The 25,498-nt window shown below is 44.4% G+C and overlaps 2 protein-coding genes across 5 annotated transcripts in view; one reads left to right on the forward strand and one right to left on the reverse strand.

Annotated features, from left to right (window-relative positions):
• CRPPA (CDP-L-ribitol pyrophosphorylase A) overlaps window positions 1–18,844 on the reverse strand; it is a 207,274-nt gene extending 188,430 nt beyond the window's left edge. For all 4 annotated transcript variants that reach the window (XM_030550699.1, XM_030550697.1, XM_030550696.1 and 1 more), the window contains exons 1-2: window positions 18,378–18,844; window positions 622–901 (exon numbers count right to left, since the gene is read on the reverse strand). In XM_030550699.1, the coding sequence (XP_030406559.1) occupies window positions 622–901; window positions 18,378–18,532 (435 nt within the window). In that variant the 5' untranslated portion in view covers window positions 18,533–18,844. The remainder of the gene's footprint in view (window positions 1–621; window positions 902–18,377) is intronic.
• A 91-nt stretch (window positions 18,845–18,935) lies between these two features.
• The window catches only part of LRRC72 (leucine rich repeat containing 72), a 108,569-nt gene continuing 102,006 nt past the window's right edge, over window positions 18,936–25,498 (forward strand). Inside the window, exon 1 of the mRNA XM_030550702.1 lies at window positions 18,936–19,161. The gene's annotated coding sequence lies outside the window, so the exon portion shown is untranslated. The remainder of the gene's footprint in view (window positions 19,162–25,498) is intronic.

Raw genomic sequence — 25,498 nt, forward strand, 5'->3', positions numbered from 1 at the left:
ATTCACTAGCAGGACCAAGTACTGATTTTTGCCCCAGATCCCCAAGTGGCCCCCTAAAGGACTGAACTCACAACCCTGGGCTCAGCAGGCCAATGCTCAAACCACTGAGCTATCCCTTCCCCCTGTTTAAGGGTTTTAAGGAAATCAAGTCATATAATAGGAACAGAACTTTTGCCACTTACTTTGTTAAGGAATTCATGATGAAAGGTGAGATGAAAAAGTATAATAGCAAAGCTCTTTGTTATGCCACAAAAACATTATTCTCTCTTCTAGATATCTATAAAGTATGCATCACTGGAGTATCTAGGTATCGGTCAACAGAATTTTGCATTATAAAGGCCAGCAGGATCAAGCATACACAGTACATTCTCATCAGGCTGGTAACTTCCTACCTTACAAGTTGCATATTAATTCCATATCTTAGTTATATATTATTCTGTATGGCAAATAAGGCCCTTATCCTGTAAGCACATCCACCCAAGCTGACCTGCTTACATAACTTAGATCCTGTATTTGTTCCACTTAAAATGTATGGTACTATGTTGAGGTATTAATACAGTTCCTATTTTACTTTGTACCATGTAAGAGCTTTACAGAGTTCAGTTGTTGTGCTGTACATACCCCATGTTCTTTAGCAGCCAAAACCACTTTAAGAAGAATATCTTCCTCGACAAACGGCCTCACAGCATCATGGATAATCACTACTTCTGGTTTCTGGAGTGGACAGCTGGAAAGCGTGCTCTCTGGAAAGATTTTCAATCCATTGAAAATTGATCGGTGGCGAGTCATTCCACCTTCTACAACCGTAATTCGTTTGTGGCCATATTTTTTAATGATAGACTTCATTGTTTCAATGTTCTCTAGAGACACCACCACCACAATATCTGAGATCCAGTTTACTCTGTAAGAAATTGTAGAGATGCATAAATATTGTTTGCATGCATTCTTAAATTAAACTTTGAGCACCTGGATTAGGATTAAAAATGAATAAATTCTTGTAGCAAGAAACTTAATTATTAGTAAAAATATTAGCGTAATGAAGCACCTCCCAACATTTTAAAGTTGCTATACCAGTTTGCTACTTTAAGGTTCTGAACCTGAAAAAAGAGCCAGATGAGTGGACCCCTCCATCCACATGGAACCCCAATGAAGTCAACTGGATTCTGTGCAGGAGTCTGCCACATACAACAAATTGCAGGACTAGGGAGTAAAACTTCAGATATACCAACCAGAAATCTCCTTGTCAACCAACCTTATCACCTAATTGAGTCCAATCCCATTCTCGGTCCCAATGACCTGTCACTTCCTTTTCAAATGTGTGCGCGCTCTAACCGACAGTTAGAGTCTCACTGCTCTTAATCTCAAATCATTTGGTACACAGAATTTTGGACTATTCCAAGTTCTACTGCATGTCAAAGCACATAGAACCAAATGAGTGTCAGACAGCAAAGAGGGTCTGAACCAGTGGTCCCCAACATGGTGCCCGCAGGCACCATGGTGCCTGCCGGGGTATCTATGTGCGCCTGTGTACTGGCGGTGGACAAGCATCTGCGAAAATCATCAAGAGCTGTCGCGTCATCAAGAGCTGTCACCGCCGAAATGCCGCCAAAAAGCGGCATCATCAAGAAGCATCACCACCGAAATGCCACTGATTTTCAGCAGCATTTCGGCAGCGATGCCTCTTGACATTGCTGCTTCTTGGCAGCATTTCATTGGATGCTTGTCTGCCAGCCACAGTCCTTGATGGCTTGTCATCCGGCACCCACCACCTGGAAAAGGTTGGGGTCCACTGCTCTGGACAGATGCTAGAACAGGGGTCGGCAACCTCTGGCATGTGGCTTGCCAGGCAGGGTAAGCACCCTGCCGGGCCAGGCCAGTTTCTTTACCTGCCGTGCCCACAGGTTCAGCCGATCATGGCTCCCACTGGCCGTGGTTCGCCGTTCCAGGCCAATGGGAGCAGTGGGAAGCAGAGCAGGCTGAGGGATGTGCTGGCCGCCGCTTCCCGCCGAATCCATAGGCTTGGGATGGCGAACCGTGGGCAATGGGAGCTGCGATCAGCCAAACCTGCGAATGCGGCAGGTAAAGAAACCCCCAATTGCATGGAGTGGGCTTTGCTATAAAGAACAAGCTCATAAGGTGCCTCTCTGAGGTACCAGCTGGCATCAATGAGTGGTGTATGACACTCAGATTGAAGCTCATCAAAAATCAATAGGCAACTATTGTGAGCACCTATGCACCAAACTGAATGCTGATGAGAATGTAAAGGAAGATTTTTATTCTCAGCAGGAAACCATTTTATCAGAGACCTCTACAGAAAACAAGATCATCCTTCTGGGGGATTTCAATGCATGTGTGGGACGAGACTCAGACCTACGGAAGGGAACAATCGGAAAAGAAAGAGCTGGCAAAAGCAATGCAAATGGAATTCGGCTCCTGACCAAGTGTGCTGAACATGAAATTATTACGAACTCTCTCTTCCGACAAAAGGAAAAGTTCAAAACCTCTTGGAGACACCCACGATCAAAGCACTGGCATTTCCTTGACTACATTATGGTTCGTGCCCCAGATCGTAGTGATGTATTTCTCACTGATCGTCGCCTTATTCGATCCACGATGAAAATTAAGATCACTCCCAAATAGAGGCTGCAAAAGAAGCAGGTCAGGTGCAAGACTCAAGATTTGAAGGACCCTATTAAGTGAGACCACTTCCAAGCAGTCTAGAAGAAAACCTCCCATCAGAGTTTCCGGAAGAAATGGAGGAACACTGGAGCCAGTTGAAAGCAGTAATCAATGCCTGTGATGAAACCATAGGTTACCAAACCAGAAAATATCAGGACTGGTTTGATGAGAATGATGCTGTAATTGAGCAACTCATTAATGAGAAGAGAATGGCATTTCATGCTTGGCAGAATGACATAAATTGTAATATAAAGAGAGAAGCCCATGCCAAGGCGAGGGCAGAAGTCCAACGTAAAACCAGAGAACTCAAGAACAAATGGTGGGCTTAGAAAGTGCAAGAACTCCAGCATCTCGCGGATATCCATAATACATGTGGTTTCTTTAGTGCTACCAAGGCTGTTTATGGGCCAATTTGCCATGATATGAATCCTCTTCAGTCCAAGGATGGAACCACAGTTCTGAAGGACAACGAGCCATTAATTCTCGGGGAAAGAACATTTTGAAGATCAGTAATTCTATAGTTGCAGATGAAGTCCTTGAGCAAATCCCTCAACGACTATTTAGGGATGAGCTGAGAGACCCTCCTAATTTGTATGAGGTACACAATGCCACCAAGTAGATGAAGAACAACAAGGCAGCAGGTATAGATGGCATCCCTGCTGAAATCTTTAAAGATGGTGGACCAAAACTAATTTGGCAGCTTTACCTGCTTATCCTTAAAATCTGGATAAAGGAGGAGATACCCAGTGAAATGAAAGATGCCCTGATTGTCACCCTCTTCAAGAAAGGGGGTAAAGCATATTGTGGAAATTATTGTCATATCTCTATCCTAGCTATTGCAGGCAAAGTTCTGGCACAGATCCTTGTAACTCACCTTCTGCCCCTATCAGAAGAAATTTTACTGGAGTCACAGAGTGGTTTCTGACCATGTTGTGGAACTGTGGATATGATCTTCGCAGCACAGCAGCTACAAGAAAAATGTCAGGAGCAAAACCAACCACTATACATGGCTTTTATTGATTTAACTAAAGCCTTTGATTCAGTGAACCACTATGCCTTCTGGACTATACTATCTAAGACTGGATGTCCTGATGAATACATCAATGTCCTAACGTTGCTTCATGATAACATGAAAGTGACTGTTCTGAGCTGCATTGGCTTCCAGAGTGAACTTTTCAGAGTACAAACAGGAGAAAACAGGGCTGTGTCATCACTCCAACCATGTTTGCAGTTTTTATTGCCATCATTCTTTACCTAGTTGCTGGGAAGTTTACAGCTGGTGTTGAAATCATTTAAGAATGGACGGAAAGCTGTTCAGGCTTAGCAGGCTGAAAGCCAAGAGTAAGATCTCCACAACATCTATTGTGGTACTTCAGTATGCTGATGACAACACAATCTTTGCCCACTCTGAGAAAGATCTTCAAACTATCCTGAATGTGTTTGAGGATACTAACACATGTCTTGGTCTCACTCTTAATATCAAGAAGACTAAAGTGCTCTGCTAGCCCTCTCCAAATGAGGTATTACATACCCCATCTATCAAAATCAACGGAGTGGCACTGAAGAATGTCGATCATTTCCTCTACCTTGGAAGTCATCTTTCATCCAAGACAGATACTGATGCAGAAATTCAACATCCCCTGAGCTGTGCCAATGTAGCTTTTTCTTGTTTACAGCACAGGGTTTTTGAAGAGCATGACATTCGAACAGACACCAAGCTTCTTGTTTATCAAGCCGTTAGCCTTCCAACACTGTTGTATGGGTCCAAAACTTGGACAACCTATAGACCCCATTTGAAAGGCGCACCAATATTAATGTCCTGAAAGAGGCAAAGACCACCAGTATCGAGGCAATGATCATCCATCAGCAATTCCGCTGGACAGGTCACGTTGTCCGGATGCCAGACCACTGCCTCCCAAAACAGATCTTGTTCTCTCAGCTGAAAGAAGGGTTCCATAACGTGAGAGGAAAATGGAAGTGTTATAAGGAATTACTGAAGGACAACCTAAAAAAGTGTAATATTGACATTGACACTTGGGAGACACTTGCCCAGGATCGCTTAAAACTGAGTGAAGTCCTACGTGATAGTCCCTTGCATTTTGAACTTGCTCACCAGCAAGCTGAAGAGGACAAGAGATGCAGAAGGAAGGAGAGACTGGCTTCCAGTCATGGTCAACAGCCTCCAGCTGAGCCTGAAAACATCTACCCTCATTGCAATAGAATTTGTGGTTCAAGGATTGGCCTTATTAGCCACCTGAGGACCCATGACTCCCATGGAAGATGATTATACTTGGTAACGAGTGATTGCCCATCATCATCATATATTTACCTTTTTATAAAGCTACTTTCACAAAATGTAAAAACATTCATGTCCCACAACATTGTTTTGACCATGAAGAGAATAATCTAATGGTTCTTAACAGCACCATTATTTAGATAAACTTTCTTGGAGGGTGGAGGAGGGGTTGCTAAATCTACTGACCCCAAAATAGCACTGTGACGGGCACAGAAAAGAACCTACCTAGATTAGATTAGATTTAAAAAAATACACTAATTTGAACTGTTGAAGTGCTGACTGAAGTAACATTATTTATATCTTGGTTATGTTCTACATATGCTCAGAAAATAAAGATTGTGTTCATGTACTGCATGTCAAAATATTTAACAGCACAGTCCAAATTCAGTCATAAAACTCTATGCAGGCAGTAACTAAAAAAAAATCAGTATATCATTTCTACATGTACAACAATTATTTTTAAAAGTGGAAAAATATATGAATCTAGCCAACTGTGGAATGATTATAAAAGACACATATTTTACTACCTGCAGTATCCATCTGGATAATAATAAGCTACAAAGCAAAGAATGGTGTATTTTCAAAATAAGATTAAAACATAGCTCTATTCTTGAACTTAATTCTGCAAACAGAAAAATAAGAGGATCACTCTAATCATCACCCAATAAAGGCATCATTAAAAAAAAAAAAGGAGCAAAGAGTTTTGGTTCTCTCTAAGAAATACCTAGCTCCAAAGCTAGGGGGTACAACACTCTCAAACTGTTGTAATGCCTGAGAAGGAATTCTCTCCAGCACCCTCCTTACACAAATATAGGCAAACCAAAAAATAGCCCCACTGAAACTATGCAATGAACTAGGTGGTTCCAGGGAGAATTTGAGGCAGCAGGGAGAACAGTAGCCAAAGCAACTGCCCAAGCTCTGATCTACTGCTCCCTCCTGCTGAATTTGAGCATATTCAACACAAATAACAAGTTAACGATACTTTTTGTTGGGACCATATATTTTTGTCATACCTGATTCTTTGGATTATTAAGAACATAAGAATGGCTATACTGGGCCAGACCAAAGGTCCATCTAGCCCAGTATCCTGTCTTCTGACAGTGGCAATGCCAGTGCCCCACAGGGAATGAACAGAACAGGTAGTCATCAAGTGATCCATCCCCTGTCGCCTATTCCCACCTTCTGGCAAATAGCCATTGATGGACTTATCCTCCATGGATTTATCTAGTTCTTTTTTTGAACTCTGCTATAGTCTTGGCAGAACATCCTCTGGCAAAGAGTTCCACAGGCTGACCAACTGTTGTGTGAAGAAATACTTCCTTCTGTTTGTTTTAAACCTGTTTGTTTTAAACCTGCTGCCGATTAATTTCATTTGGTGGCCTCTCGTTCTTATGTTATGAGAAGGAGTAAATAACACTTCCTTATTTACTTTCTGAAACTCTAAATACACTATATCCACTGGATCCCTCGTGTCCACATGCTTGTTGACCCCCTCAAAGAATTCTAGTAGATTGGTGAGGCATGATTTCCCTTTACAGAAATCACGTTGACTCTTTCCCAACAAATTATGTTCATGTATGTGTCTGACAATTTTGTTCTTTATTATATCTTCAACCAGTTTGCCCGGCACTGAAGTCAGGCTTATCGGCCTGTAATTGCTGGAGTCACCTCTGGAGCCCTTTTTAAAAATTGGCGTCACATTAGCTATCCTCCACTCATTTGGTACAGAAGTAGATTTAAATGATTTGTTACAGACTACAATTAGTAGTTCTGCAATTTCACGTTTCTTCAAAACTCCTGGGTGAATACCATCTGGGCCTGGTGACCTATTACTGTTTAGTTTATCAATTTGTTCCAAAACCTCCTCTAATAACACCTCAATCTGGGACAGTGCCTCAGATTTATCACCTAATAAGAATGGCTCAGGTTTGGAAATCTCCTTCACGTTCTCAACCATAAAGACCAATGCAAAGAATTTATTTAGTTTCTCTGCAATGGCCTTATCATCCTTGAGTGCTCCTTTAGCATCTCAATCATCCAGTGGCCGCACTGATTTTTTAGCACGCTTCCTGCTTCTGATGTACTTAAAAAAAATTGCTATTAGTTTTTGAGTCTTTGGTTAGCTGTACTTCAAATTATTTTTTGGCCTTCCTAATTACATTTTTACACTTCATTTGCCAGAGTTTATGCTCCTTTCTATTTTCCTCAATATGATTTAACTTCCACCTTTCAAAAGATTCCTTTTTGCCTCTCACAGCTTCTTTTACTTTGTTGTTTCGCCATGGTGGTCTTTTTTGGTTCCCTTACTCTGTTTTTTAATTTGGCATATACATTTAAGTTGAGCCTCTATTGTGGTCTTTAAAAAGTTTCCATGCAGCTTGCAGGGATTTTACTTTTGGTGCTGTACCATTTAATTTCTGTTTAACTAACCTCCTCATTTTTGTGTAGTTCCCTTTCTGAAATTAAATGCTACAGTGTTGGGCCACTGTGATGTTTTCTCCACCACAGGGATGTTAAATTTAATTATATTATGGTCATTATTACCAAGTGGTCCAGCTATATTCACCTCTTAGACCTCATCCTGTGCTCCACTTAGGACTAAATTAAGAATTGCCTCTCCTCTTGTAGGTTACAGGACTAGCTGCTCCAAGAAGCAGTAATTTAAGTTGTCAAGAAACTTCATTTCTGCATCCCGTCCTGCGGTGATATGTACCTAGTCAATATGGGGATAGTTTAAATCCTCCATTATTATTGAGGTTTTTATTTTAATAGTCTCTCTAATCTCCCTGAGCATTTCACAGTCACTATCACCCTCCTGGTCAGGGGGTCAGTAATATATCCCTACGTTTATATTCTTTTTATTAGATAATGATATTACTGTCCATATAGATTCTATGGTACAGTTTGGTTCATTTAAGATTTTTACTTCCTGTGATTCTATGCTTTTTCATATATAGTGCCACTCCCTCACCAGCATGACCTGTTCTGTGCTTCCAATATATTTTGGACCCTGGTATTACTGTGTCCCATTGATTATCCTCATTCCACCAAGTTTCTTTGATGCCTATTGAATCAATATCCTCATTTAATATGAGGCACTCTAGTTCACTCATCTTATTATTTAGACTTCTAGCATTGGTATATAAGCACTTTAAAATCTTGTCACTTTTAGCTGTTTCCTATTAAATGATGTAACTGAATGAGACTTTTCTTCATTTGACTGTTTCTCATCAGATTCTACCTGTATTTTATCATCTTCCATACTCTCCTCCTTACTAGGACATAGACAATCTCCATTAGTAGGTCCTCCCCTAACGGACGTCTCTGTCCAAACCACATGCTCCTCTGCACGTCAGCTTTCCCCCAGCCCTTAGTTTAAAAACTGCTCTACAACCTTTTTTATTTGGTAATCTGGCTCCATTTTGGCTTAGGTAGAGCCCATCCTTCCTGTATAGGTTCCCCCTTTCCCAAAAGTTTCCCCAGTTCCTAATAAATCTAAACCCCTCCTCTGTAGACCATCATCTCATCCACACATTGAGACCCTGCAATTCTGCTTGTCTAACTGGCCCTGCATGTGGAACTGGAAGCATTTCAGAGAATGCTACCATGGAAGTCCTGGACTTCAATCTCTTACCTAGCAGACTAAATTTGGCCTACAGGACATCTCTCCTATCTCTCTCCGTATCACTGGTACCTACATGTACCACGACCACCAGCTTCTCCACAGTACTATAAATAAGTCTATCTACATGTCTCGAGAGATTTGCAACCTTGTTAAATGTGCAATCTTAACATTGTAAAAGCATAAGGGTTTTGTACTGAAAAATCGGACATGATCCTCGGCACCAAGCCCCCTTTGCTCAGACTGACAGTTGAGGATTCTCTTATTACAAAACCACCCACCCCACCCTTTGGGCATAAGGGGTTCACTGGAGACAGAGGCAAAGCACAAGTGCTCTGGTTAATCCTAAGTAGGCTAGTGTCGTATAGACTCAGTGCTTAAAGTGCTCTGAAAAAAAGTGGGAAGGCTTATCATAACACCAGCTGAAAATGTTCATGCACTTAATACAGACAATTCACAATTTCTTTTATACAAATATTACATAATTACATGCAACTTAACTCATTATGCTATTTATACTTATTTATTGTTATTGTTTTAAAATGACTCGACAGGCCTCATACAAATGCTTAAAATATATCCTGGGGAGTTGGGGCATCGGGGTTGCAGTGAGATTCAGTGGGGTTGAAGTCTCCCTCTTGGGCTAGGGGGCTGCAGTAACATTCAGTGAGGTCTGGAGTCTCTCTGGGAATAGGGCGTTGAGGGGTGCAGTGAGATTCAGTGGAGTTGATGGTCTCTCTAGGGACAAGGGGTGAAGTGAGAGTTGAGGTTGGGGGTCTCACCGAGGAGTGAAATGACAGTAGGTTGAGGGGGTCTCTAGGACTGGGAAGATGGAGTACAGTGACAGTGTGGTTGGGGGTCTCTCTCAGGGGTCAAGGTGCAGTGACAATCAGCGGAGTTGGGGTCTCTTTAAGGCTGGAGGGGTGCAGTAACATTCAGGGAGTGAGGTTGGGGGGTACAGTGACAGCAGGACTGGGGTGAAGTGACAGAGAGTTGGGGGTCCCTCTGGGGCGAGACAGAGTATAATAACAGTCAGTGGAGTTGACACACACACACATACTTTAAGCACTGCTTAATCTGCGTTAACATATCCTGTAAAGGCCAGGATAAGGAGAACAGAAAGATGGTCCCACTAGGCCAAGTGTAAGTATCTAGTTCTACATTTGCAGATTATCTAAAATGATTTCAGTATTAGTTTTTTATAACTAAGGAAACAGCATTCATGTTTTTAGCGATAAGTTTTAAAAATTAGTTTCTGCTTAAAACAAAGAAAGAGATTCCACCACCTCCCTAGGTAACCCATTCCAGTGCTTCACCACCCTCCTAGTGAAAAAGTTTTTCCTAATATCCAACCTAAACCTCCCCCACTGCAACCTGAGACCATTACTCCTTGCTCTGTCATTTGGTACCACTGAGAACAGTCTAGATCCATCCTCTTTGGAACCCCCTTTCAGGTAGTTGAATGCAGCTATCAAATCCCACTTCATTCTTCTCTTCTGCAGACTAAATAATCTCAGTTCCCTCAGCCTCTCCTCATAAATCATGTGCTCCAGCCCCCTAATCATTTTTGTTGCCCTTTGCTAGACTCTTTCCAATTTTTCCACATCCTTCTTGTACTGTGGGGCCCAAAACTGGATGCAGTACTCCAGATGAGGCCTCACCAATGCCGAATAAAGGGGAATGATCATGTCCCTTGTTCCGCTGACAATGCTCATACATCTAGCCATAAAAATTTTGCGCTTTTGCATGATTTTGACTCAAACCTAGGGCAAACTAATTGAACTCAACTCAACTCTTCTTTGCATATTTCAAGTTAAAATTAAAGCAAAACTCATGGAGAAAGGCATACTCACATTAACAGAAACTAAAGAAGAGATTTGTGCTATCCCTTGCTAAACTGCAGAACTCCCCACAGTTGTGAGATGGTGCAAAAGAAGAATCTGGTCTGCCTTTTCACTTGTGACAGATTGATACACGAACTGCATTCAAATTCCTTCTGAAGCCAAACGAAACTGACCACACTGCAGCTAACCTATGCACAATGTTTTATGGAGAGGTAGGCAGAATGGTATCTTAATTATCTTTTGCACCATCTAACGATAAAAGATGAAACTCAGTAAAGGCAAATGAAACTACTTCACTTAGGAAGGAAAAGTCAAATGCACAACTACGAAATGGGGAATAAGTTCCTAGTTGGTAGTATTGCTGAAAAGAATCTGGGGGCTATAGTGGATCACAATGTGTCAACAGTGTGATGCAGCTCCAAAAAAAACCAATCCTAACAACATTCTGGAGCGTATTAACAGGAAAGTCATATGGGAAACATGGGGATTATTGTCTCACTCTACTCAGCATTGGTGAGGCCTCATCAGGAGTACTGTGTCCTATTCCGGACGCTACACTTTAGGAAAGATGTGGACAAATTGGAGAGAGTCCAGAGGAGAGCAACAAAAATGATTAAAGGTTTAGAAAACCTGACCTATAAGGAAAGATTAAAAAACTGGATATGTTTAGTCTGAGGAGGGGATCTCATAATAGTCTTCAAGTATGTTAAGGTCTGCTATAAAGAGAACTGTAGACAATTATTCTTCATGTGCACCGAAGTAATAGACAATCTGCAGCCAGGGAGATTTAGGTTAGATACAGTATAAGGAAAAACTTTCTAATTGTAAGAGTAGTTAACAAGCTTCTAAGGTTGGGGAATCCTCATTACTGGGGGGTTTTAAATATAGGTTGGACAAACATGTCAGTCATGGTCTAGGTTTACTTAGTCCTGCCAGAGCACAGGGGGGCTGAACTAGATGACCTTTCAAGGTCCTTTCCAGCCCTACATTTCTATGATTCTTTGATAATGGTAGAGAAGGACAGTATCAGGGCAGAACATGACCAGACATTGCATGTAGGGTGTAGGAGGGCTCAAGGCCTCCACTGGTGCAATTCACAACAAAGTTGCAGGGAGGGGTCACAGCTCCACCCTACCTCTGCACAAAGCCTGTAGACGGTTGAGTGCACACCTCTCCACCAAGATCAAGGACAATCCCTTCTTGAGCTTACCCTGGGCTGGTGTGGCTTTACTTAGGGTAGGGTTGCCAGTTTTGGTTGGCTATATTCCTGAATGTTTCATCACATGACATAATCTTTAATTAAATATTACTCTTTAATTCCTAGAGACTCCAAGATAATCCTAGAGGGTTGGCAAATCTAATCTAGGGCTGTGCCTTAAGGACACAATCTAGTTCTGTAAGAGCATAGGTAGCCCAGAATGATTAGAAAGGAACGAGTCCATGCTTTGATCCATACAATGGCCCCACATCAAAGTGATTTATAAGAATGAGGGAAAATATTAATATAGTACTGTTTTAGTACACTGCAGATTTCTCATTAACAGAAATTCCATGTCACACAGCTGCATTGACTGTTGAGGATGTGATTAAAGACATATTTCAAAATTATTTAGTGACTCTATATGGAATGTCAACAGACAGTCAATATAGCAGCAGAGTGATTAATTCTTTCCTGAAACTGTTCAACTTCTATCTTCTGGTGGTAAACTTCACCAATTTAAAAAAAAAAACATCAAAATCAGTTTGAAAACTTTGTTTTAAAATGTCAAATATCATTCTTCCATTTTTTTCCAGCTATAAAAAAACTACTAAGCAGAAGCTTTTAGTCTGGTCTGATCACATATAATATGGAAAAGAATCTGTAAAATGCACTAACTGAGAAATAGATCTATTCTGAGCTCCCAAAATGCTTTATAGTCTGCCATATATACACACACACACACAAATCAAAATTGTTATAGAACGGGATAATCCCCAGACAGTATAGACATGAATCCTAGTTTGGAAAACAAATTCCAAATGGGTAAAAAAGAGATCAAAATAATGGGCCCCCAACTCTGATCAGTGTGAAAATTGGGAGTAACTTCTTTGAAACCACTTCAAAACTGAGATCACTGAAGTGCAGAGGATTTTTTTTCTTTGCCAGATTTCGGATGGTTATCTCTTAATGCAGTTCAATAATTCTTATAGTTATAGCAAGCCAGATCCTCGCTGGTGGAAATCAGCAAAATTCCACTCAATCTCAATGGAACTACTCCCATTTATATCAGTTGATAATTTGGCCCAACGTATTTGACCAGGTCTTTATTTGGCTATATGAAAAATATTTATTCTTCAATAAGTTTACCACCACCAAAAAAATGTTTTTCTGCTAAATTTACCATAAACAAAACTCATGAATTAGTGTTATTGACAACACTACCCAAACCCAATGTTTAGATTTTTCTCTCCATATTGCTACTTGCAGAGTGAATGTGTTCCTGCTTAAATGAAGAATTTATGTCAGGTTTCCCTTTTCTTAAGAAATAAAGGAAGAGAAGCACTGGTGTTTAAATAAATCAAGTCTTCGAGCAATGATAAATTATAGAATCTGACACTAGCCTGAAATCTCTTAAAAACATCTCTGCTAGAAAGAGTAATTCCAGAGGAAACCTCTCTGTTAAAGTTGGACATCACAAGAACTTTACTATAAGAAACCTGGACAAAAATTGGATGAACTGACATCCTTATAAAGATGGTCAGTATTGAGATAAATATGGCAATATCCTGCAATACCTTTGGGAAATCTTACTATATTAAGTTTGTGTATCATTATGGGCCAGAGATTGTTTGTAATTTCATGGGAGAAGGTATCGGGGCAGAGGTGGCTCTCAGCTTGGTGACAAGGCAACCCAGCAAGCTCGGCTGGGCCCAAAAAGTCCTTACCCCGCACTTCCTGATTGGGCAGGGGAGCCATTAGGCTGCTATCTGAGCCCTGCAGCAACATCACTCCAGTGGCTGCTCAATATGTACTATGTCTGCAGCCAGGGGCGACTCCAGGCACCTGCGCACCAAGCGCATGCCTGGGGCAGCAAGCCGTGGGGGGGCGGCCTGCCAGTCGCTGTGAGGGTGGGAGTAAGGCTGCCTTTGGCAGCATGCCTGCAGGAGGTCTGACGGTCCCACGGTTTCGGCAGGAATTCGGCGGCAGGTACACTGAAGGTGCGGCACCAGCGGACCTCCCGCAGGCATGCCACCGAATCTGCGTTACCAGCGGAACTCCTGCAGGCATGCTGCCAAATCCGCGTTACTAGTGGACCTCCCGCAGGTATGCTGCCAAAAGTCACCTGACTGCTGTGCTTGGGGCAGCAAAATACTTAGGGTATGTCTTCACTACCGGCCATATCAGCGGGTAGCAATCGATTTCTCGGGGATTGATATATCGCGTCTCATCTAGACGCGATATATCGATCCCCGAATGTGCTCCTGTCAACTCCGGAACTCCACCAACGTGAACGGCGGTAGGGGAGTCAACAGGGGGAGCCGCGGACGTCGATCCTGCGCCGTGAGGACGGTAGGTAACTCGATCTAAGATACTTCGACTTCAGCTACGTTATTCATGTAGCTGAAGTTGTGTATCTTAGATCGATCCCCTCCCCTAGTGTAGACCAGCCCACAGAGCCGCTCCTGCCTGCAGCTGTGTTTATCCTGCTCTCACTACTGCTTCAGTCCTTGCTCCAAGCCCTGCTCTAGCTCAATTCTGGTTTCCGACTCCTGACTCAAACTCTTGGCTGACTTTGACTCCGGCTTACCCTTTAGCTTAGATGTGATTGCTGACTCCTGGCTCGGACCGTGACATTGGTTTACCTTTTGGCTTTTGACTCCAGTTCTGGCTTTTGGCTTGGCTCCTCAACCTTTGGACTGGAGCCAGAACCCTGGATCTTTGCCTGCCATACCCAAACGACCACCATAACCACCAGACTAGGTTCTGCTCCACTTGCAAGGTAAGCTGCCTATATCCTGGCAGATTACAGTAGGTGACCACAGCTCTCCAGGAACTAACAGCAGTTGGGGCTGATTAGGCAAATCTAGTCATTTTGTAACACTTCTACAGAGGTACCACCACTGAGAGAAACTCACATAGAGTGGTTCAGACTGGATTCTCCAGAGACCAACAGAGAGAGGGTTTTAGGATAAATAACTTGAATTTAAACTGACACAGATCCTGCTTTCTGATCCAGCAAACACACTGGACCCCCTGTCCCACTCCTTAGGGACAGGTTTGAAGGACTGGCCACCTACCAGAGCCTGTGTTGGAGTTAGGGTAGTCTTCAGTAAGCTTATTAGCACGCATGAAGGATCTATCACTGTTCTTAACGTTTTCTCTGTAATGGTTTTAAGAATAAACTTGCTTGCTTAGAAAGAGCTGGGTGGTACCTTTATAACAGTAGGCAATTACACTGCTGATAGCCTCAGAGAAGAAAAGCAAAGCAGGCCAGCGTAGGCAGTCTCACTTGCTGGGGCACTAACAGTAAAGCAGGGAACTCTGCCGCCTGGAAAAACCTCAGTCAGGAAAGAAAGATGCAGGTATCTGCCCAAAAGAGGTGATGGCAGGGAGAATGAAGCCTAGAAGTTTGTTCCCTTGCTCAGCCAGGGAGGGAGAATATAGGTGCAGTAGTTCTCAACTGTGACAAGTGTGCTTAGGAAACCATCCTAGCACAGGAAAGCAGGGAGGTCTACCTATCAGTGCATATATGAAGCTAGGAGTTAGGGCTTCTGGGCTTTATTCCTCAGCTCTTTTCATTGGCTTGCTCTGAGACCTATGGCAAATCACTTAATTACATTGTATCTCCATTTACTCATCTAAAAAAGGGGGACAGTAGCAGCATTTAACCTTAAGCCTGTCATGAGACTTAATAACTCAGAGTTAGTCAGTTGCCCATATTCGCATTGAACAGTGACAACGCTTTATTCCACACACAACTGCAGTGAAATCAGTGGGGCTATACTGGCAAAGTAAGGTAGGGGTAACGTCAGGATAAAAAATTGGCCCCTAATGTTGTTTAAAAAACACAGAGATTCAACTAATATATACCACTTCTTGCGATACCAACACACAAGTCTGCCAATGGAATTTGGCATGTGAGATTTCAAGTCAAGTAAGAATATGTTACGGGAAGTCAGAATACAATACACGAAGGACATAACTGACAAGCCTCAATAGAAATTTATTGTAGCAGATTCTTGGCAGGATGAAATCCTGTTCATGTTTCAACTGAGCAACTAGCTGGAGTTCAGCTTCCTAATCTTTGACAACAGAGGTTTTTCTGCAAGATTGAAAATGTATGGAAAGGTATATTCCCTCCTTTCTTTAGGATTGGAAAGTCTGCCTCCTGCCACTAGGTATATGTCAATAGACAAGACACTCTGGAGGCAGTGAAACCAGAAGGTCTTGAATCATTGCAAAGTCCCTTCAAGGAAAGTACTTTTTTGTGTATACTTTGAATACTGAATTCATAAATCAAACAGGTGATGTAAACCAAATGAGAAAAAAAGTTGCAATTTTATTTTTGGATAATATATAGCAGATATTGGTCCACTAACTACATTTTGTTGCATTTGAATAAACAGAATGATAGCCAATGAGTTTCTTAGCCTAGGACAGGGGTGAGCAAACTTTTTGGCCCTAGTGCCACATCTGGGAATAGCGGGCCATGAATGCTCACAAAATTGGGGTTGGGGTGTGGGAGAGGATGAGGGCTCTGGTTGGGGGGTATGGGCTCAGGGGTGCGGCCAGAAATGAGGAATTCAGGGTGTGGGAAGGGGCTTCGGGCTGGGACAGGGGAGTAGGGTGCGAGGGCGGGATGAGGGCTCCACCTGGGAGTGTGGACTCCAGGGTGGGGCTGGGGCTGAGGAGTTTGAGGTGTAGGATGGTACTCCAGGCTGGGACTGAGAGGTTCTGAGGGCAGGAGGGGGATCAGGGCTAGGGCAGGGGGTTGGGATGCAGGAAGGGGTGCAGGCTCTGGCTGGGGGTGCGGGCTCTGGGGTGGGGCTGGGAATCAGGAGTTTGGGATGCAGGAGGATGCTCTGAGCTCAGATCGAGGGGTGCAGGATGGATCAGGGCTGGGGAAGGAGTTTGCAGTGCGGAGCGGAGGCTCAGGGGTGCAGGCTCCAGGCAGTGCTTAGCTCAAGCGGCTCCCAGAATCAGCAGCTTGCCCCCTCTCTGGCTTCTCTGCAGGCACTGCCCACATTGGCTGTGGTTCCCGGCCAATGGGAGCAGCATGCAGAGCAAAGGCCCCTGGCTGCCCCTACGCATAGGAGCCAGCGGGAGGGGGAAGGGGCATGCTGCTGCTTCTGGGAGCCACATAGAGCAGCGGCCGACTCTGCTCCATGGCTGGAGCACCTGAGTGGGGCAAGCCCCAGATCCCACATCCCAGTTGGAGCTCGAGGCCCAGATTAAAACTGTTGGCGGGCTGAAGTTTGCTAACCCCCTGGTCTACAGTATGTGTCTACCACATTTTAAATTTCCCAAGGGCCAGGCCTATGTAGTATGTTAACATTTGAGACTATAAATTAAAAGATTTATTACCCATCCACAGACAGTCACAGGTCTAAAATCCAGCAACCTTGTAAAATGGAAAAAATGTTAACTGCTGAAGTGTCCCGATACTTGAATTCTTTGCTTCAGCATAAAAAAAGAAGAGCCACAGATGAAGCCTTGCATTATGTTAGGTATCAATTTCCAATTCAACTAAACTTTAATTAAATCCACAAGACAGTTCATGTTTTCTATAAAGGCAGGGTATTAATGCATATGTGATGCCAGGGACAGGCATAAAGGAGGCCTGTAGTGATTTCTGCACTGGAGGATATGATTTCTCCCTCTCTCAGCAATGTCAATCAACACTTAACCTCACCTTCATTGCCAAAAGCTTTGGCTATGGGCAGAAAAGTTAACGTAGGAGAGTCATATTAGGAACAGTCAGAAGTAACTTGTTTGGTTTAACTGGATCTGATTAATATATAAATATTTTGATATCAGAGAGAAACGCTTGCATATTCCAAGCATGTAATTCTAACAATAGCTATATTGTTGTAGAAACAGAGCCAAATTCACCATCATATAAGTGGGTGCAGCTCACGCTCACCACATCAGGAGTTGCACTTGTTTTACTCCAGCCCTCAATAAAACCCATGGATTTTTTTCAAGAGTAGAAATAGAATTGCTTATGATTCTGAGTCCAGGTGGCGTGGGGGGTTCCCAACTTTGCCAAGTGTATTTGGGAGTGGCCATGCAACAAGTGACAACATCTCCAGGGATATGAAGCAGAGGGCAGACAAACCCAGGGGAGGAGAGAGACACAAGGGAGGGTGGGTGGTGGGGGGCAGTAAGTGAGCAGAGTATGCAAGAGCTGGGGGAGGAGGAACTCAGCAGGTGACGAGTCCTGGAGCATGAAGCCAGTAGCAAAGCCCCTCAGAATGGTGGGCAGCAGGAGTAGGGTGACCACATGTCCCCAATTTTATAGGGACAGTTTCTATTTTGGGGACTTTTTGTTATATAGGTACTTATTACCCTCCACCCCCGTCCTGGCTCTTTTACACTTGCTATCTGGTTACCCTGAGGAAGAGACAAGCTGGTGCCAGAACCCCAGGGAGGGATCTGGGGTTCCGTGGGTGGCAGCTGGGCTAGGGGTGAAAGCGGCCGAGCCCCCAGGCTGCACAGAGCAGAGTGCGGCAGGCACTGGCTCGAGGTGAAGGGAGCAATGGGGAGTTTAACCCCAGAGGGTGCGGTGTGCAGTCAGGGGGATGGGGGGGCTATTGGAGAGGCTGCTGGGAGGAAGAGGCGGGGCCGTGTCCCAGGGTGTAGGAGGATCGGGGCTGTGGAGCGGAAAGGAGGCGGCAGAGGGGAGTCATGTCCTGGGGGGGAGGGGTGCTTGGAGGGGATGGGGCGGCTCTTTACCTCTCCAGCGCCCGCACCGTGTAGCTGATGAGCGGCCTGCCCAGCAGGGCGCAAAACTGCTTCGGGGTGGTGCTCCCCAGGCGCTCCCCGCTCCCGCCCGCTGGCAGCACCGCGGCCACGGGGGCTGCTCCGCTCAGGAGATTCTCGGCCGCCATAACGGGCCTAGGGCTGGCGCGTCCGCTCTCCAGCGGGAATCCCCCAGCCCGCGACAAGCGAGATCCCGGCAAGGGCGCAGGACAAGCGGCCGCTTCGCCTGCCCGCCTGCGTCGCTTATCTCCCCTGGAATGTCCGCGATCCAGAGAATCCAGCGCCCCCTCCGCGGACTAGCCCTACTCGTCCAGGCTGAGGGGGCGGCCGCTCCCCGCATGGGCCTGGCGCGTCACTCCCGCCTGCTGTGGGGTGGCCGGTTCCTCGCCTAGCTTGCGGAGAGGACCTTGGGGCAAGCCAGCAGGGTCCCCGGCAGCTGGCCCTTTAAATCCCCGCGGGGGCGGAGGGCGCAGGGATGGCTTCCGCAGTGCGCTTGCGCAGGCCAAGTGCCGGCGTGTGAACTCGGTGTGTGTCGCCTGCTCCTGGATGCGGAGCGGGGCGGCCCCAGCCCCTGGACCCCTCTACGTTCCCCTGCCCCGAAGCTACAGAGCCACTGTTCTCTGGGCCCCATCCAGTGAGGTCTACGGTGGCCTGTCCTTGGGTGTAATTCAGCGCAGCCCCAGGGCTAGCGTAACCCTTGGCACCCAACTAGGGCCTGCAGAGGCCAGTGTGCTGCGGTGCCTGGTCCCGGCTGGCGGTGAGTCTTTGGCCTGGTTTGCAGTTGTAGAAGGGGCAGATCCGATCTGGGCCACAAGTACAAGGTTTTGGAGACTTAGCCCCACCTAACTGGTTCTAGCCCACTGTGGTGATAGAGACCCTAGAGAAGCATGTCCCAGTGCTTAGCTCATTTTTCATCTTCAGATAGAGGTGCCTGGTTTTTGACCGAAAGGCACAGTCCAAAAGGGACCCTGGTGGCTCTGGTCAGCATGGTGGACTGGGCTGCTAAAAGGCCAATGGGCGGGGCCAAGGCAGGCTCCCTGGCTCCCAGGCACAGGGGTGGCAACAGGTGCTGCACTAGCTGCCTCCACCCCAAGCAGCAGCTCTGTAACTCTTATTGGCCAGGAACCGCAACCAATGGGAGCTGTGAGGGCAGTGCCTGCGGGGGTGCTGTCTGCTGGTGTGGGCATTGCACAGAGCACCTGGCTGCTTTGCCTAGCAGGCAGACATGCCAGCCGCTTCTGGGAGCTACCTGAGGTAAGTGCTGCCCAGCTGGAGCCACACCGCAAAGCATCTCCCATACCCCAACCCCAGGTCGGAATCCCCTCCCGCACCCTAACTTTCTCCCAGAGTCTACACCCCAGCCCTGAGCCCCTCCCCTACACTCCAAACCCCTGCCCCAGCCCTGAGCCCTTTCTCACACCCTAATTGGGGGAGGGATAGCTCAATGGTTTGAGCATTGGCCTACTGAACCCAGGGTTGTGAGTTCAATCCTTGAGGGGGCCACTTACGAATCTGGGGCAAAAATCAGTACTTGGTCCTGCTAGTGAAAGCAGGGGGCTGGACTTGATAACCTTTCAGGGTTCCTTCTGGTTCTAGGAGAAAGACATATCTCCAACTGGGGAGAGATGGAGTGAGCCAGGGACTGGGCTTCAGTTTTGTGTGATTAGAAAGTTGGCAACCCTATCAGAGTACTTTTTAACTATAGTCTTCACAGCATTTAGCATGGTAAGATGTGGCATTTCTTTATTTAACACACTCATCTCAGTTATGTGATTCAGCATTTATGAAAGAAATAATTAACTGTTTGTAAAAGGATAAAACCTGGTTCTTTGAGGCCTACTGTTTAGATCCAAATTTCCCAGCAGAAATGGAGCAGAAGGAAGGACTTCAAACTGCCCTACTAAGGGGAAAGTCAGCCATTGATACCCTCTATGGCAGGGTGGGAAAACTTACTGACCTTCTCAGCCGCATACAACAATTTTCAGACGTTCAAGAGCCTGGGCATTACTTCTAGAGCTTGGGGCTTCAGCCCCACAAGAGGCACCTGCCAGTGCTCAAGGCTTCAGCCACGCTCTTGCTGAAACCCCAGTCCCCAGTAGGGTATGCCCTGCAGGGCGGAAGCCCCGAGATCCTCCTAGCCACTGGGCAGAAGCCCTTATCCCACTACAATATAGTGGTTCCAAGCTCACTCCCCCAGCCTGATAGGTGAAGAAGGGGTGGGAGGCCTCCATGAGCTGCATTTTAACTGTAAAAGAGCTGCATGCAGCTTGCAAGCCATGGCTTGGCCGCCACTGCTCTATGATTTTTCAGTTGGGGCCCAATTCTGCCTGCATTCAAGACAATGGGAGATTTACCTTCGACTTCAATGGGAAAAGGATTGAGTCCTTGAAGAACAGACTGAATTTGGCAGCACTGCATCCTAATGTGAACAGAGGCTTACTACAGTGAGAGAAAGAATATCACTTTTTAGCACCTCATTTTAGTCCACAAAAGTGTTGGTTCATTCCCACTGACCCCGGAAGAGAGATGCTAGAAGAGCAGCCTTTGCATGAAGTTCAGATGTATTGGTTCATGTTATGACATGCTGTGCTATATATAGTAGCTGATACAGTTTATCCTTATGAATTTATAGGACCATGTTCTGGCTTCCATGAGGTTACACGAGGAAAAATGAGCGAAATAGAGGGGAGCTGGGCCATATGTTAAAGTTGCATCTAGGTAACAGACAAAATGCAGCATAAATTGATGCGCATAACTTCTTTACTCACACTCCCTTCCGTGCAGTCTGGATGGCTTTGAATGTCAGTGCAAATATCTGGCTTCATTTTAAAGTTTCTAGTACATTTCACTGTAAAGACAGGCTATGATTGTAAGCTTTTTATGGTGATTTTTCCGTAAACAATTCTTATTTATGGTCCACCCTACAATGACCCAGACACTTTGGAGCCCATGAAGCCCAAACGTCTCATTATTATTATTATTATTATTATTTTATTTGAGAACCTCTGACCAATTTCTAGGCATCATGCTTTAAACTGAGCCAGCTCCTCTTCTGAGCAACCAATGTGGCCTCAAGTGAAGGGAAGTTCAACAGAGGTGTTGTGTTAAGTGAGATTTCTGTACTGACTCATAAAAAATGGAGATGTTCATTAGTGACATTCAACCAAATTGAAGGAAAGAATAGAATGCACCTAAAGGAGTGCAGAGACAGGATGAGGTGGCAGGCAGAAAATGTGTATGGCACTGATATACAATGAGATAAGAATGAGAACAGTACTAACAAACAGAAAAAAGTTATGGTAACAATGGAGCTAGGAAGGTCTTAGAAAGTCATAAATGCAAAACCACAATGAACCATTAGCCATAATGAGGATGGAGGACATTCAAATTCAGAGAGGCCCCCACAGCTAGGGTACTGAAAAGAAACCACATCAGGACTGTTGGGAAACTAAGGAAGAGATTTTAAAGGAGAAAAGACAGAGTATGGTCTTTGCTTGGGGAGCAGTCTTAGGGGAAGAGTGCATTGACAGAAGCAATTCCAGGAGACTGAAGAGGGCTGCTGGGATTGTTGTAACAGAAAAACAGGCTAAGCTGGGTTGAGGATGAGTGTGAGAATGTGAGTAATGAGAGTATGAGGAACACTTTGCTACAGAGTCTGTGGAATTGATGGTTATACCTTGACACCAGAGAGCACTGAAAATAGATTTTCTTGCTAGAAGGAGGAATGCTCTCTTTCTAGGTAAGTCTTGAGATCTCTTTGGTATACTCATACTTCTAAATCTGTCCACCGTCTTCAGCACGCTTGATCACTTCCACTTTTCAGAAATTTCCTCCCCCATTAGATTCAGAGACTGCTCACCTGGTTCTTTTCCCTTTGAATGTATCTTGCCTTTTCCCTCTTTCTGTAGGATCCCTTAGTGCTGTGTCCTCTTCCTCTACATTTTATTCCTGATTGACTTCAGCTTTCTTTGCTGTCTTTATGTTGAGACTTTCAGATCTACCTTTCCAGCCTGACCTTTTCCCCTTCCATAGTGTGTCTGAATGTCTGTTCAATATCTCTTCTTGGAGGTCAGCTGTCAACTCAAGCTCAAAATAACTAGAACCCAAAGTCCTCATCTTTCCTCTTCTCTTTAAAAAAATAGGCAACTTGCCATCCTCTCGACCCTAAATCTTGTAGGCCAATTTTTTTCTTTTTACTTTACTCTCGCCTTCTTTCCCTACATTGGTGCTGTACCTGAAAATGTGCTGATATTTTTTTTTCTGAAGCATCCTCAAATGCATCTGTTTTTTTTTGTTTCCACTACCAAAACCTTCACTTATGCCCTGATCATCTATAGCAATCTCTCTGTGACCTCCTGACTCTTGCTTCACTCCATCTTCAGTCCATCCAAAATGCAGTTGTAAAGAGTATCTCTCACTCACCAGTCCAGTCATGTCCAGATGCTGCTCATCAGGTCTTTTCACTAGTATTCCTTTGTTCTTTGTAGCAAACTAAAGCTCTTTTTCTTCCTCCTCATTGCTCTGGCGTATCACTCTGCTGTCTGGTTATGAGTTTGTTTGGTGGGTTTTTTTGCACTCTCTCTTCAATTCCTTTGACTTTTCCAAACCACAAGACTAGTTGTTCCCTTGTGGTGTTCTTTCCCTTTTGTTTCTATCTCTTCTTCCATGCAGTACACTATGCCTAGATTCCCTTCCTCAATGTAGTCCACTGTACCATCACTCTTTCCTCTTCCAAAATTTAGTTCTTCCATGAGAGCTACAAACCGTAGTGTTTCCCTGAAAAACCTACAGGATACGTGTTAAATGATGTGACCACATGTTTATTTGCTTTTATTTTGCAGCTGATGCCCCAACTTTATCATAATTATAGATGAATGAGGTAACATAGGGCAGGAGAAGAAATAGCTAAGGAGGCATTAACTCTGATTTAAAAGGTCATATGGAATGTCAGCTATTAATACGTTGTATATTTAGGTCCAGTTTTTTCCAGTCCAGCCAACCAGTGCTTTGAGTTTCTTTTAAGATGTGCAGACTGGCACCTATGTGTCTTAGATACTTAAGTAGTACCTGAACATCTCCTGATCTGTAATGCTTTTGTCTTCACAGCACCCTTCTGAGGTAGGAAAGCACTTCAAAATCCCCATTTTAGAGATGGGGAAATGAGGCCCAGAAAGACTGAGTGACTTAGCCAAGGTCACACAAGAAGGCTGTAGCAGAGCAGGAAAACGCACACAAATTTCCAGAATGCTAGGCTTGCTCCCTAACAACAGGACCCTGCTTTTCTCTTCCTAACTGGTCTTAGGGTAATGGAACCACATTAAGGTGGTGTGAAGCTACCTTTGCCTCTCCACCTCTCGCAGTGCTCCAAATGCAGCACATGGATGGTTATGGATAGGACTGTGTTCTGGAGGGTTAGTCTCCAGGCCACCTGAAAGCTGAAGAAAGCAGTTCTGAACACTTCAGCTATTTGGATGTCCATGTGTAGTGATGGTTTGAAAAGGACCTCAAGGTTATGCAGTCACAGCACTTGTTAGTTCCTCAAAATTATTTTCTTTGCCTTGGTCTTGACTGGATTGAGCTTGATGCAGCTGTTTTTCATCTTAGTTCCTATTTCTTATAGGCCTGGATCCACAATGGAATCTAGGCACCTAATCTGCAAATTTATGCACATATGTACCCTTTTTAGGTGTCACTTAGATCCACAAAACCCCTGCTTGGCTCCAACCTAGCTCTGTAAGGCACCAAGTGAGTTCAGGCATAAGTTTAGACACTAAAAGTTGCCTGACAGCCTAAGTTTCTGCCTCTGGGCATGTGCACTGCTGTGTCACTAGGCGTCACGTCAGGCCACGTTTCTCCCACTTGAGCCCCAGCATGGTCCACGAACCGGGGAGAAGATAGTTGCTTCTCCACCTAAGTCACATGCAGGGCCTGATCCAGTAGGTGTGCTAAGAGGTGGTCTAACTCTGCAGAAAGAAGCCAGAGTGAGGAGAACCTCCCTTACTACCTTTATCCCAGTGGTTAGAGCGCTCACCAGTATGTGGAAGACCTGTGGTTTAAGTCCCCCCTACACATACCTGATGAGAAGGGAATGTGAGCTCCCGCCACTCCAGTGAGTGCACAGACCATGGGCTATGGGACATTCTGATGTGGATCTCCCTCAATCTCTTTAAGTTGTTCCTCTTTTAATTATTCATTTATTTAATTAAGTATTTTTAAAAATCTTTAAAGAATCCCCAAACTGCCCACTATATAAATATAAAATGCAAAAATCTTAAAAATACATTAAACTAAAAATGCCTAAAATCCACAGAGCATGACTGTGGCTGAACAAAACTTCAGCATTTTCAGCTGCAAAGGAGGCATTCAGCCCAAATCCTATGCTTGCAGGATTTTTTTTGCTGGTTTTATCCAGTTTCATAACAGTGTTTTTTTTTTAACGATGACAAACAGTAAAATAACCCTCCTAAGAGATAAATTAGCAAGTGTAATATCAAGTACAATTCATTTTGAAGAGAAGGAGGGTTTTTTCAGCTCTCCTAAGTTTGCCATCTTGTCTTTCTACTGGTCACCAGTACAGATATTTGTAACTGTAGAGACCACAATTTATTGTGTAATGGGGCAGGGACTGTTTCTTTATCTGTACCAGTACAGTGCACAGCATGAATCTGAAGAGCGAAGCCTTTGGGCTTACCTTCCTGCCTGCCAAATGCAATCTATAGGATTTCATCAAAGGATCTCAAAGCACTAAGCCTTTATCATCAGTTCTCTCTCTAATTCTGAATGGAAAAAATAACATATCTTTGCCACAATAATTGTAAAAAAAAACCGATTTTCATCTGTGCGCCCATTGGATTGGGCATTAAAATAAAACGTAAGGTAAATATTTGTCTTTTACAGCCCTCAGGATACCAGACTTTTCATTGTTGATATAAGAAAGGATTAAACTATTCTTTGTGCTTCCCTTTCAGACTTATTTGCTGCAGTATTCTTTCAGTCTTTATTAATTTAATATCAGAGTTCTCTGTGGAGACTCGTAGAGCTCAGTCTGTCATGATCCTGGTAGGCCTCACTCTCTATATGGCATAGGTATAATA

The sequence above is a fragment of the Gopherus evgoodei genome, chromosome 2 (genome assembly GCF_007399415.2).
Source record: "Gopherus evgoodei ecotype Sinaloan lineage chromosome 2, rGopEvg1_v1.p, whole genome shotgun sequence".
NCBI classification, from domain to species: domain Eukaryota; kingdom Metazoa; phylum Chordata; order Testudines; family Testudinidae; genus Gopherus; species Gopherus evgoodei.